The following is a 14,128-nucleotide window of genomic DNA, read 5'->3' on the forward strand; positions in this document are numbered from 1 at the left end:
ATGAAATGCAAGTCCGGGTGAGTTTCTGTATATTTATAAATTTATGATGGTGGTAGTTGCAATCAAATATGACAGAAAATCTGATCAGCCTGCCCTGCAGCATAATTGCTACCGCATGCGTTCAAAATAATTTCATATTAACAAAAAATCAATTCTGCTTGTTGTAAACTTAACTTTATACTCCGTCTCCATGCAGAATAGCGATCTTAATATGGCTCCATGGCAGGGAATAAAGTGGTCCAAAGTATGTTAAAACACCTGCCAGAAGACATCATATCATTTACAGTACAGTATGTGATGCTGCTGACCTCTCTTGCTCTTTCCCGCCCCTCTCTCTCTTTCTCTCTCTCTCTCACTCTCTACTAGTCTCCCTGCAGGTAAACAGTCCGAGTGAACACGGTCTTGGCTTTCGCTGACGGAATATGTGTGCAGTTTGCCAAACATGTAATAGAGTAAGAGTGCCGAACACATGACCCCGTTTGATATTACAAAACACATTCTCAGACAGTGGCATGGTGCATAGTTGGTTAATTTGTCCAATACTTTGCTTTGTAGACTCTGTCCATAGTGATGGTTGGTCCAGAACTAAAATCAAAACTGCTTCCTGCATCTTAAACATTTCACGGTTTGAAAGCCAAAAGAACGGCGCAGTCACGAGCGGCAACATCACTTGCATACAATCTGTCGTAAAGTCACACAATCTGGGCACCGAAGTCGTCCTTTCGTGACTTTGTTTAATATCGTGTGAAATTTCCCAGTCGGTGCACTTGGACGCAGATGAAAGAATGCTAAGATGTGTGGTGCATGTTGATCTCTGACCTTTAGTGCTGGAACACTGCATCTGACACATGTGGCTGCCAAGCGGACTGGCACGACTCCACATAGAGCAGCCAGGCATATCAAAGTTACTGTAATTCCGAAGGCGTTCTACGCTGATGATCACTCTTGCTTCCAAAAGGGATAGAGGAGAGGCAGCTCTTTTGTGTTTGGACACTTTCCACACTTGTAAATACTCTAATACCTGCTCGCACTGGCGGAGCTAGAGGGAAGAGCTGCGGGGGCACTGCCTCCCCCAAAAAATTCAGATAATTGACTTGAGGCTATTTTCTGATTTTTTCCAACATTTTATTTTTCTACATTTCCACCTATCCTCCATAGGGAACATTTTTAGGGTTTCTAAAAAAAAATATTTCATTTTGCGGACCCCCTGAGATATCCTTGCCCCCCTCACATCCCACCCCAAGGAAAAAAATGCTAGCTTTTCCAGTGCCTGCATGAGACTAAATAATGACGCATTATACACCTAATTCGATTCTAGAAAGTCCACTTTGTCCAAAGGGTTGTGTTACACCAATATTTGTTTTCATATCAACAAATCCGATTTGTTTGCTCTATTCCTGTACTGTATTTGTTTTGATTTGTTAGCAACGCAAACAAGAGTTCATGAGAGAGCAGCCCAGGGAGATTTTGTGGGTGCCAACAACATGGCACTATGCATGCCTTCACCCTTCACTTGAGGACAAATGCTCAAATTGGTTGGATCGCACCCATCACCAAAATAGAGTCCAGCCTAATCTGGCCTGTGTGGCATGTGTGATGTGGCGACCCTGCAATAGGACACATAATCTATGCTTTGTCTGGTCAGTCCACACAAATGACATTTATTGGCTGACTTTTGTTTGTCTCGCTCGTGCGGGGGCGGGCAAACGCGACAGAGTTTGTGCCGCCTCAATTTTTATAAGCATCAAATTTTAATTCGGAATAACCATTAAATTGCAAAATGAATGATTCCGATTTTAGCATAACAGAGCACTGAAAAAATGTCAAACACTGCTTTCAGTTTTTTTTAACGTGATTCATGTTTCCCCTCATAAAAATTATCGGCGAGAAGCAGCTCATGGAGATACAGACAATGTCCTTTTGTGTTTTGATGGAAATATGAGGCCGATACCGATAAGACGTCATCGTCGTCTGAGCCACCTGTGATAGCTGCGCTTTGTATTGTAAAGGAAACTGAAACATTCCATCTTAACGGAAACGAAGGGAACAATTGTCATTTGTGGATCGTCTTGCTGTGCTACACACGCTTCTTGACACAACTGCACTGTTCAACCAAGGTCAATAAATAATGAGCTGCCTTGGAGTTAAGGTGTGGCACACGCAATGCGACAATGACCCCGCGTAAAAAAAAAATAGCCCGCTTGGGGAAAATGATTTGAGAGAAGCCTCTAAAAATTCCTTAAGCATGACATGCAAAAAGAGTGTCGCCTTTGGGCTAAATTTAATATGATACATCCTGGAAAGGGCATGTGGGAATTTACAGGGCGGGTGGGTTGATGTCATGGGGGCTTGAATGGAGAAAACAGAAGCAGGAAAAGGCCGGCCCCCTCCTCAACAAGGTTCCCAGGCCAAAACAGAACAAGCGCATGTTGGAGGAGAACCTCTCCCTCAGCAAATCTTTTTATGCCTAAATGCAATCTGTAGCGAAGCAGCAGTTCTGTTTATGCAAAAAGCTGAAGTCAGACAGAGCCTGAAGTCACAAAGTGTCTTTTCTTTCCCCGCATTAGAGAATAAATGACAATGTATAACAAAGGACAGGACTTCCTGCATGACGGCCCAAGTGTGTTCTGTTAAATATCATCCTTGTGATATTGTCCTCTAATATAAAGAAGGAAGGAAGGAATAAAGATGGAAGTAAAACAAAGGGGAAAAACGCACTCATTAAGTTAAAATAGTGTTTTTTGCCTTTTTTTGAATAGGAAGGAAAGATAAAAGATGGAAGAATGAAATATAGAAAGAAGGGGGATAAGGGAAGAAAAAAGAAAAGGGTCAAGAGGAAGAAAAACAGGAAGAAAGATTGAAGGAAAAAGAGATAAGAAGGAAAAGGAAAGAAAGAAAGGCAGAAGAGGAAAAAGGAGGAAGAAAGTAAAAGTCCGTCTGTCCCTGCATCCATCCGTACAGTTTGATTGATTCGAAATATATTTTTATTTCATGTAAGCCAAGACCAATGGGTCATTTCAAATAGACCCGAGTGGCACTGACTCCATTTTCGACTTTATAATTGGAATCAAATTAACGCCAAATTGGGTTATTTCTGTCCCATCTGTTTTGAAGGTGTATTTATCTCGCCTGCTGTCCTCACTTATGTTGGTGTTTATGTATAGCGCCCCATGTGACTGAGGAAGGAAGGCGAGGAAAAGTAGTCATTCTTTCCGAGCCATTGAGGCCAGTCTTGAGAGGGCGTCTTTTCTGGGCGTTGTCCACCCATCATGAGAGACGCCTATTGTGCCTGCTCCGCTCCTGCCCGACGATGACGAGGGGGGGGGGGGGGGGGCTTCCAGTTATCGCCGAGTGGGAGAGGAATTAGCATTTCTGCAAAATGCTGTCAGGGCAACGAAGAATGTGACAAAGAGACACTTTGACAAGATGTGAACGTTCCTTAGCCATGATGATTACGCCGAGTGGGCGGAGTTAGTCTTCATAATTGCCCCACTGATATCTTTATGTGGAGAAAATATGCTTTAATGCAGTATACGTGGGGATTTTTGATTTCTGGGAAGAAAAGAAAAAACAGAACTTTGAGTTACACGAAACCCGACGACCATCATTCAAGCTAAACTAGTTTATTATTGGATACATGACACAATGTAATCTGACTGGACAGAAACAGAGTAGCAAAAATCCAAGTAGGAAGTCGCAGCAACATCCTGCAGATGCTCGGGTGACGTGCTCAAGGTCCTGAGAAAGGCCGATCAAAGGAAAGGAATTCCTCCTACTGTTTTAGTCATGGTATTCATATTCATCATTTGAGTCACGGCAGAAAAACTAGGAGCAAATAGCTCTTCCTTTCTTCCCCCATTTTGTCCCCAGTTTGTCCCCAGTTTACCCATTCAGACACAAAGATCCAATCAGGGCAATCAGGATGGAATATGAGGTCCCACCCTGGCTCTGCTTGTGCTTGAATTCAATACATGCCATCCATTTTTCATATGTCTTACAAAATGAAATGTTTGTACCCTTGTTCATAAAAAACAAGAGCTTTAGAAATTCATCACTAAAGTTCTTCACACTGAAGGTTAGGGTCAAGTAGTAAGGAGTTCTTGGAATTCCTCGGGTGCTTGAGCAGACAAAAGATGAGGAAGAGCAGGTCACACACTTCCTGTCTTCTAAAAGGGGGAAATGACCCGCTAGGGTGAGACGCCCAATCGCTGCTACGTCATTGTTGTCGTCCGTGGAGGCTCTTTGAAGGAAAAACATCAAGGTTGCTGGGTTTCATCCTGTCCCTACTGGATGAGTCTTTTACCCTTTTTTGGGGGTGGCTTGTTGTTTTTCTAACCACGAATTCTTCTGTACAGGGCTTGCAGGATGCGCCAAATGTCCGATCAGCTGGAAAGTCTGCTGATCAAGCCTTCACTTCACAGTGTGTGTGTGTACATGCACCTAACTTCCATCCTTTTTCACCAAAGAGTCAGTCAAAGTGGGGGCACCTGATACCCGATACTTCATTGGCCTATAAAAAACACTTTAGAAATCCCCACAGAAGCAGCAAACCATCTGATAAGTGTTCATTTGGAAAGGAGCAATTTGAACTTGCACAAAACAAACACAGGAAGCTGACTGGCTGTTTGGCTAACGTCGACCTGATAGTGTTTGCTACCATAAAAGGAGCAAGAAGCTTCATGGTCAAGAGAAAAGTACCTTTTATAGACGCTTGTAGCGTATCCCCTGTGGTGGCATTAGATGCTGAAATAAATGTCATTCGTCATGTGTCCGACGGTTTGGAACAGAACAACACCACCGCCAGCCACCTCTGAAAAGAAAACAAAGCTTCATTACGGAACAGCTCAGACAGGGAGGATGAGGCAGATTAAGGTGAAGAAGGAAATACAGATGATATTAAGATTAACAGGTTGGTGGAAATCAGTGAAGAATAACAGCAGGAAAATATTGCATATGTAGTATGACAAGGAAAAACACATCCTGACAAATACAGATACAACATTGTGTGTTGATACAGTAGAGTCCAGTAAATGGAGGAAAGCTTCTGTCCTCGCTCCCCCATGAAATGTGAAAAAAAATCCATGAACAATATTATTCCTATATTTGAAATATTAAATATATATTTAAAATAGTGTTTCCTATAGTTGATTTAAAATAACAAGTAGCTTTTGAGCACCCTCAAAAATTGATATTCTTTTTCCTCCATGATATCCAATTTACATATGAAATTTAACTCAAAATGATATTCAAAAAAGACAAGATCATTTTGATGATTTTCTTAATGTCTTGCTTGTGTTACAATATTTTGATTTATCGTTCTTCTGATGATGTACATGCTGAAATAAATCAAATGAAAAAAAAAAAAAATCTATTCACTAGCTGCTCCATTAAACCATATAGTGTTTCCAAGTTTTTCAACTGAAAGTTCCTTAGTGTTGAGGTTAGTTCTCTGGACTCTCACCCCAGCGGCCCGGGTTCGAATCCCAGTGGGACCAAAATATATTCTATTATGGAAAAATGTTAGGGTTGGAGCTAGGTTTAGGAGTTAGGGCTAGGGTTGGAGCTAGGGCTAGTGTTAGACCTAGAGCTAGTGTAGAGCTAGGGGTTAGGGTTGGAGTTAGTCTTAGGTTAGGGGTTGGGGTTAGGGTTAGAGCTCGGGTTAGGGTTGGTGCTGGAGTTTGGGTTAGGGCTAGGGTTAGTACTAAATTAGGGTTGGGGTTAGGGTTGGTGCGTTAGGGGTTAGGGCTAGGGTTGGTGCTGGAGTATGTTTGCTATTTTTTGCAGCCAGTCGGAAATTCAAACGAGACGTTTTGTTAAAACCCAAACAAACCGTCGGCCGGTCTGTGACGTCACGTGCATATCCTCCATTGAATTAAAAATGCTTTCCACGGAGGGCAGAGCGGATATTGCGCAGGCGCAGAATGACGTCACGAAAGTAGCAAGAGGACGTGACCAAAACAAATATGGCGCGCTCCGCAACGACAGAAGGCGTGTTGAAGCAAACAGTGAACATTTCCTCTGCCGTTCTCTAATGATCCTTCCTATGATCTAATTCAACTCATCAATGAGAAATATACATTAACTGATCGCGTTGCAGTTCACAAATGAAAGCAAAGAAAACGAACGAACCACGTAAGTACGGCGGAAGTCTTCCGTTCATATTCGAGAGTAAACATCCGGTTGTACCTTCGTCGTCAGCACCTCGTTGCTTCAGGAGAAAATGGGAAAGTAAAATAATTCTCTTCTCCTTTTTAAAGGATGTTGCAACAAAAGGAGCACGTGATGCTTTAAATGCGATATAACTGAGCATGCAAGCAAACATGGACTTTGACGTGCGGACACACTGAGAGCACAGTGCCATGGGACCAGTAAACATTGTCATTTCCACTGTAGGAAAATGTCTCGATGCAGTCTGTTTATTGCTGGACGTCAATTTCCTCCTCGTCCACACAGTAGTCCGCACTGTCCTGGCAGTGTATCACTTTATAATCAACCTACCTACATTGTTCGTGTACTCCATCCTGGAGCTTGGCAACTTGGGACTTCTCTGCTTGCTCTCCACGGCGGATGCAGCGTCCCACATCGCCCAAGGCGCGACGGCCGTGCTGGGCCGCCTCATGCTGTCTCTGGAGGGACTTCTAGAGAGCTTGAAGATGGTGGGCTACCTGTTGACGCACGTGCTGCTCCGCGGCAAGGAGCAACTGTGTCGGGGGTTGCTGTCGCTGCTGGAGGCTTGCGGCATCGTGCTCAGCCTCCTGGTCTATCTGGTCAACACGGGGGTCAACTACGCCTTCATCGCCGCCCTCAACGTGTACTCGGCCGTGCTCAGCGTGTGGCAGACTGTTTCCAGCCCGCTGCAGATGGCGCTGGAACTCACGCTGACTTTCCTCACCTTCCTCTACAGCAGCCTGATCGGCACGTCCGCCTTCCTGTGGTCACCCTTCAAGCTGGCTTTAGACTTTCTGGCTTCACTGGTCCACATCTTTATCAGCATCTTCATACTCAACACGTACGGTCTGGCGCTCACCGTCGGCATAGCGCTGGCAACAACAGCCTACCTTAACCCAGAAGTCACGGCGCAGGCCTCGCAAAGAATCGCGGCATGTGTCAACGCCTTCCCGGCAACGCAGAGACTTTCCACGGCGCTCCATTCAGCTCTACGTTTATTACGAGGCGTCATGCGACACCTACGCCGGGTGTTGCTTCAACTGTACCTGCTGGAGAGAAGAATCTGGCGACAGTTGTCTCGCCACAGCAGCCAGTTGAGCCTGGCGCTGAGGACGCAGCTCCACAGGGAGAACCGAACGGGCGGCGATCCAGACGGCGAGGAGATCAGGCGGGACCCACCCGACGGCAGGGCGGGGGACCACCAAGAGGAGCGTCCGGCATCGGCGTCATCCAGCGAGGCGAGACCTCTGAAGGCGGAGCAGCTGTGGCGCCCCCCGGCGGAGAACCTGCTGACGCTGCTGAACGAGCAGGAGCACCGCAAGATGTGCGTCATCTGCCACGACTGCGCCAAGACGGTGGTGCTGCTGCCCTGCAGGCACCTGTGCTTGTGTCGAGGCTGCACCGACATCCTTCTGCAGCAGCCCTTCTACCAGCACAACTGCCCGCTGTGTCGCCGTATTATTTTCGACACCATCGAGGTGTACCTTTGAAGGCCTTTCTACATTTCCACCACCACTAAAAAGGTCCTTTTTCTCCCTGAACAAGGATCGACTCGAGTGTCACTGTGACCCAGAAATAGCCACTTAAAGTCCTTTTCCATATTGCATAGTGGGATTGAAGAAATGATATAACATCCTATATGCCGACTGTAACAAAATTGAATTCTTCTGTCACAGTGTGAATTGCGTCTGCTTCAGTTTTGACGTATAAATGTTCTCCGCCATACTTGTGTTTTCTGAGTGCTCACATTCATAAACTTCCTGGATCTTGTGTTAAAAAGGTTGCTGCTTTTTGTTCTCGTTGATGCTCGGGAGCGAGAACAGAAAATGTGTACACAAGCAAGTGAAAATGGCTGACTGTTAAGTTGATTCGGACTGTGGGGCAGGCTTGAATGAAAACAATTTGTGCAAAAAAGTGATGATGGACATTTGGTTTGGGGTGTTAAAGAAGAAGCATTTAGAAAAGAAATAAAACAGAAAATAATTTGCCAATAATATGTATGTATACTGCATGGATGTATGTGGAAAGAGAACAAAAGTGGTGCTTTTGTCAGCCTCATTGTAACATTGTCAAGCCTTTAATTTGTTTAACAATCGTGGCTAGATTTTCTCAGATCCAAAATAATTTACTTTATTTAAATAATGATTATTTTGTTTTCTACCACTTAACCTGATATTTGCCATGGAATGAATTGATTTGTATTTTTGCTTTTTTTTTTTCCTCCTTTCTTATTTGCCTTTTTTTTTTTTTTTTAACACAATCCACAATGCCAGTTGTTTTTTAAGTTTGGTGTCGAATCAGTTTACAATGCTCAGAGAATCCATTGTGTTGTTGGTATGTACAAAGTGCTATCAACCTTTTGAATTGTATTTCCAATGTTGGATAACTTTTTTTTTTTTTTTGCTTGCTTTGTGAGTGACACTCAAGAATATATTAGCTACATCCTCCTCAGGTATTTGTAAAAGGCAGTCGGAGTATGTCATTCCTACAAATGCAGCAAAGGAGCAAGTGTTCAGTGTGAAAGAATTGAGACAATGTGATTTGCAGACTTGAATGTAACTCAACTGAGATGGAGAATTGAGTCTTTTCATAATAAAACAGCAGCAAATAATTTGTCACCATTTTGCAAATTATTTTCCATTTATTTATCTAAATAGTCCACTTGGTACTCGAATTTTTCAAACAATCTGAGTTTTAAAAAAAAGATTTTGATGAGTTTAAATAACAGGCATTTTTGAGTTGACAAAACAAAAATGATTCGAGGAGATTCCAAGACTCTACGGGTATTCATGCTCAGACCTGTGATCGAACCAAGGACTTTCCGAGTAAGAGCCCGTTTTATTAACCAGTCGGTTATTTCGACCCAACACCGAGCCGCTGTCTGCACTTTTATTTAGTAGTGATGTGCATTCCAGTCCAAATCTTGCTATACTTATTTATTTATTTATTCTTTTTTTAACTTCGTGTAGTGTACCTATTGAAGTGTAAATGAGGTGTACCTAATCACAGGCCACTTCATTAGGGAAAAAGCTTACGTGAAAGTGAAAAGTGCCACACCCACCCTCACCCCCACTTTCTGATTGGCTGGTTGATCTGTGACGTCACTTGGACACTCTACTAGGTACATCGCCATTTTTAGGTGTTCTAATAACAGGCCACTTCATTAGGGAAAAATCACGGTCAAAGCTTAAATGAAAGTGAAAAGTGCCACACCCAAACAACCCCCCACTTTCTGATTGGCTGTTTGATCTGTGACGTCACTCGGACACTCTATTAGGTACACCGCCATTTTTAGGTGTTCTAATAGCAGGCCACTTCATTAGGGAAAAATCACGGTCAAAGCTTAAATGAAAGTGAAAAGTGCCACACCCAAACAACCCCCCACTTTCTGATTGGCTGGTTGATCTGTGACGTCACTTGGACACTCTATTAGGTACATCGCCATTTTTAGGTGTTCTAATAACAGGCCACTTCATTAGGGAAAAATCACGGTCAAAGCTTAAATGAAAGTGAAAAGTGCCACACCCAAACAACCCCCCACTTTCTGATTGGCTGGTTGATTTGTGACGTCACTTGGACACTCTATTAGGTACACCGCCATTTTTAGGTGTTCTAATAACAGGCCACTTCATTAGGGAAAAATCACGGTCAAAGCTTAAATGAAAGTGAAAAGTGCCACACCCAAACAACCCCCCACTTTCTGATTGGCTGGTTGATCTGTGACGTCACTTGGACACTCTATTAGGTACACCGCCATTTTTAGGTGTTCTAATAACAGGCCACTTCATTAGGGAAAAAATCACGGTCAAAGCTTAAATGAAAGTGAAAAGTGCCACACCCAAACAACCCCCCACTTTCTGATTGGCTGGTTGATCTGTGACGTCACTCGGACACTCTATTAGGAACATCGCCATTTTTAGGTGTTCTAATAACAGGCCACTTCATTAGGGAAAAATCACGGTCAAAGCTTAAATGAAAGTGAAAAGTGCCACACCCAAACAACCCCCCACTTTCTGATTGGCTGTTTGATCTGTGACGTCACTTGGACACTCTATTAGGTACACCGCCATTTTTAGGTGTTCTAATAGCAGGCCACTTCATTAGGGAAAAATCACGGTCAAAGCTTAAATGAAAGTGAAAAGTGCCACACCCAAACAACCCCCCACTTTCTGATTGGCTGGTTGATCTGTGACGTCACTTGGACACTCTATTAGGTACATCGCCAGTTTTAGGTGTTCTAATAACAGGCCACTTCATTAGGGAAAAATCACGGTCAAAGCTTAAATGAAAGTGAAAAGTGCCACACCCAAACAACCCCCCACTTTCTGATTGGCTGGTTGATTTGTGACGTCACTTGGACACTCTATTAGGTACACCGCCATTTTTAGGTGTTCTAATAACAGGCCACTTCATTAGGGAAAAATCACGGTCAAAGCTTAAATGAAAGTGAAAAGTGCCACACCCAAACAACCCCCCACTTTCTGATTGGCTGGTTGATCTGTGACGTCACTTGGACACTCTATTAGGTACACCGCCATTTTTAGGTGTTCTAATAACAGGCCACTTCATTAGGGAAAAAATCACGGTCAAAGCTTAAATGAAAGTGAAAAGTGCCACACCCAAACAACCCCCCACTTTCTGATTGGCTGGTTGATCTGTGACGTCACTCGGACACTCTATTAGGTACTTCGCCATTTTTAGGCGTTCTAATAACAGGCCACTTCATTAGGGAAAAATCACGGTCAAAGCTTAAATGAAAGTGAAAAGTGCCACACCCAAACAACCCCCCACTTTCTGATTGGCTGGTTGATCTGTGACGTCACTTGGACACTCTATTAGGTACATCGCCATTTTTAGGTGTTCTAATAGCAGGCCACTTCATTAGGGAAAAATCACGGTCAAAGCTTAAATGAAAGTGAAAAGTGCCACACCCAAACAACCCCCCACTTTCTGATTGGCTGGTTGATCTGTGACGTCACTTGGACACTCTATTAGGTACATCGCCATTTTTAGGTGTTCTAATAACAGGCCACTTCATTAGGGAAAAATCACGGTCAAAGCTTAAATGAAAGTGAAAAGTGCCACACCCAAACAACCCCCCACTTTCTGATTGGCTGGTTGATCTGTGACGTCACTTGGACACTCTATTAGGTACATCGCCATTTTTAGGTGTTCTAATAACAGGCCACTTCATTAGGGAAAAATCACGGTCAAAGCTTAAATGAAAGTGAAAAGTGCCACACCCAAACAACCCCCCACTTTCTGATTGGCTGGTTGATCTGTGACGTCACTCGGACACTCTATTAGGTACACCGCCATTTTTAGGTGTTCTAATAACAGGCCACTTCATTAGGGAAAAATCACGGTCAAAGCTTAAATGAAAGTGAAAAGTGCCACACCCAAACAACCCCCCACTTTCTGATTGGCTGTTTGGTCTGTGACGTCACAAGGACACTCCATTAGGTACACCGCCATTTTCAGGTGTACCTAATCACAGGCCACTTCATTAGGGAAAAATCATGGTCAAAATTTAAATGAAAGTGAAAAGTGCCACACCCAAACAACCCCCCACTTTCTGATTGGCTGGTTGATCTGTGACGTCACAAGGACACTCTATTAGGTACACCGCCATTTTCAGGTGTACCTATTCACAGGCCACTTCATTAGGGAAAAATCATGGTCAAAATTTAAATGAAAGTGAAAAGTGCCACACCCAAACAACCCCCCACTTTCTGATTGGCTGTTTGATCTGTGACGTCACTCGGACACTCTATTAGGTACACCGCCATTTTTAGGTGTACCTAATCACAGGCCACTTCATTAGGGAAAAATCATGGTCAAAATTTAAATGAAAGTGAAAAGTGCCACACCCAAACAACCCCCCACTTTCTGATTGGCTGTTGGATATATGACGTCATTCGGACTCTCTATTAGGTACATTTGTAGGTATATGTGAAACACATATTGTCATATAAAGCAGTTAACCAAATGACTGATTCATATGTATTAATTGGCGAATATAAAAACAAGGAATAAAACACCAGACAAGCATTAACATGTTGTTAAATGTTTATTTTAAAAGAAAATGATAATAATCCATCCATTTTCTGTACCGCTTAGGGCACAAAGTCATAATAATAATAAATATTAAATATTAAATGATAATAATATTACAAGTAAATTGTGTGTGTGTGTGTGGGGGGGGGGGGGGTCAGCTGGTTCAGATGGGCCCATTTCTCTGGTGACTTCTCGTTTACAACTGACCCCATTCCCTTTCCCAGGTTCTAAAAATGGAGACAGACATCTGTGCAGAAAGAAGAATCCATTCACTGATGACAGCGTGCAATCTTTTTGACTTTAGAATGTCATTTACGATCAAAATTTGTTCAAGGAAAACCACATCAGAGGTCAGTGTTGAGCAGTTGCTTTTGAACTAAAACGCTAAGTAAACACAGTCAGTGGTCTGCAAACAAGGCTTGTTTTTTTTGTTTTGATTTTTGTCTGCTGGCCTGTGTACAGCCTCTGCTGTGTTTACATGTTGCTCCAAATGAGGATGCTACTAACAGTGCAGGGGGAAGCTTCATGTTTTGCGTCTCCCGGGATTCAATCTGTACTTACTGACCTCAGTGGGCCCTGAACAGCACACTGTGGGAAAAAGTCAAAAATGGATGGGGGAGCGGGTTCAGAACATCTCCTTTGTGGAGGTTGAAACTGGGATAATCATGGGTGGGCTTGAAGACTGGTAGGAATGGATAGGGATGGGATTGTAAAAGTAGAGGTAGTTAAGGATTAAAGTGGTTATGAGCTAATGAAAAAGAAATTAATTATATGGTATGGTGTACATGGGGGGCACAATAATGTGACTGTCATGTCTGTAAAGTAAAGCATTTTTTATTAATTCAATTGTTTTGATTGTTGGTTTGCAAATGTGTGAAGGCTGACTGCCTCCTTCTGGACGAAGTTGTCATAACATAAGTCATACCAACTGTTGTGTTGGTCTCTTTATTCATTGTTTGTTCTTTAATGTGAGTACAGCGCTACAGAGGTGACTCAACATGTTTTTATTTTTTTTTATATATTTTTTTATTTACAAATTTTTATATCTTATTTTTCAGGTTAAGGTTTTAAAATTTTATATATATTTATTCCTTTTCATTTTATGACACTGGCCACCTACCATGAATATTTTATATTTAATTTTAATGTATTAATTTTTTTTTTATTTCAATCATGTATTTTTTATTGCTTTGGTTTTTACAATATGACCATCACCACGGTGACCTAACATGTTTTATATGATTTATTATATTTAGTCTTCTTACCGTATTTTGCTGGTTTGTTTTACTTATTTTAATTTGACTGCTGCCATGGTTTTAGCCATGTTTGAAAATATTCCCACAATTTAAGTAACCCTTGCAGTCATTCATAATTCATCTAAACTGATGTCATAGATTTTCCAAAAATGGCTTTGGTTCAGTTCAAAAGAGGACTTTAGCAGATGCATACCAATGGAAGTCAGTGGCTAGTGCCAGTCTCAGTTTGATTAACTCCCCACATTTCTCCCTTCACCCTAATAAAAGGGGGGTGGGGGCTTTTGTGGAACTATTTCGAGCTCAGTTGTGTGTGCAGGCGTCTTAAATCACATTTCCTCAAGTGAGAGGAATCTCGGAAAGGCTTTTCCATGGCGTTTGCTCTTGTCCGTGTTTCGCCCATTAAGTCAACAAATGCTGCCTCCCAAAAAATCTTGTCACAAAGGTGGAGACTCAGTAAAGACATCATCGTGACTTACATCATCCAGCTCACAATGTTGCCGGGTTTGGTGAAATCATTAGGCTGCGAAGACTCCAGTGGAATGTGTTTACTTTGGGGAATCAAATGCACTCAGTGGAGCGTTGGATTGGAGTGATGGAAGTGCCACATGCTTTTGGGACTGTTACTTCATCATCTTCATGCTCCAACA

The 14,128-nt window shown here is 42.7% G+C and overlaps 2 protein-coding genes across 4 annotated transcripts in view; both read left to right on the forward strand.

The window, feature by feature from the left end:
- Positions 1 to 5,332, forward strand: part of cbl (Cbl proto-oncogene) — a 42,965-nt gene extending 37,633 nt beyond the window's left edge. Inside the window, exon 24 of one of the 2 annotated variants that reach the window (XR_015066601.1) lies at positions 4,356 to 5,332. The gene's annotated coding sequence lies outside the window, so the exon portion shown is untranslated. Of the gene's footprint in view, positions 1 to 196; positions 453 to 4,355 lie in introns of those variants that run through there. The other variant, XR_015066600.1, reaches the window with a different exon arrangement.
- A 567-nt stretch (positions 5,333 to 5,899) lies between these two features.
- Positions 5,900 to 8,773, forward strand: rnf26 (ring finger protein 26). Of its 2 annotated transcripts, none has more exons than XM_085917271.1 (2): positions 5,900 to 6,132; positions 6,394 to 8,773. In XM_085917271.1, exons 1-2 carry the CDS (start codon positions 6,105 to 6,107, stop codon positions 7,656 to 7,658), a joined length of 1,293 nt encoding a protein of 430 aa, XP_085773397.1. In that variant the 5' UTR covers positions 5,900 to 6,104; the 3' UTR covers positions 7,659 to 8,773. The 2 variants fall into 2 exon arrangements, with proteins under 2 accessions (XP_085773397.1, XP_085773396.1); XM_085917270.1 differs by having other exon boundaries at positions 5,901 to 6,132; positions 6,258 to 8,773.
- The last annotated feature ends 5,355 nt before the right edge of the window (positions 8,774 to 14,128 follow it).

This window comes from Syngnathus leptorhynchus, chromosome 7 (genome assembly GCF_054491065.1).
Source record: "Syngnathus leptorhynchus isolate UIUO chromosome 7, UIUO_Slep, whole genome shotgun sequence".
Classification (NCBI taxonomy): Eukaryota; Metazoa; Chordata; class Actinopteri; order Syngnathiformes; family Syngnathidae; genus Syngnathus; species Syngnathus leptorhynchus.

Bases quoted from the DNA above. Each gene is read 5' to 3' on its own strand.
- rnf26 (XM_085917270.1), top strand. From the start codon at position 6,360: ATGGGACCAGTAAACATTGTCATTTCCACTGTAGGAAAATGTCTCGAT.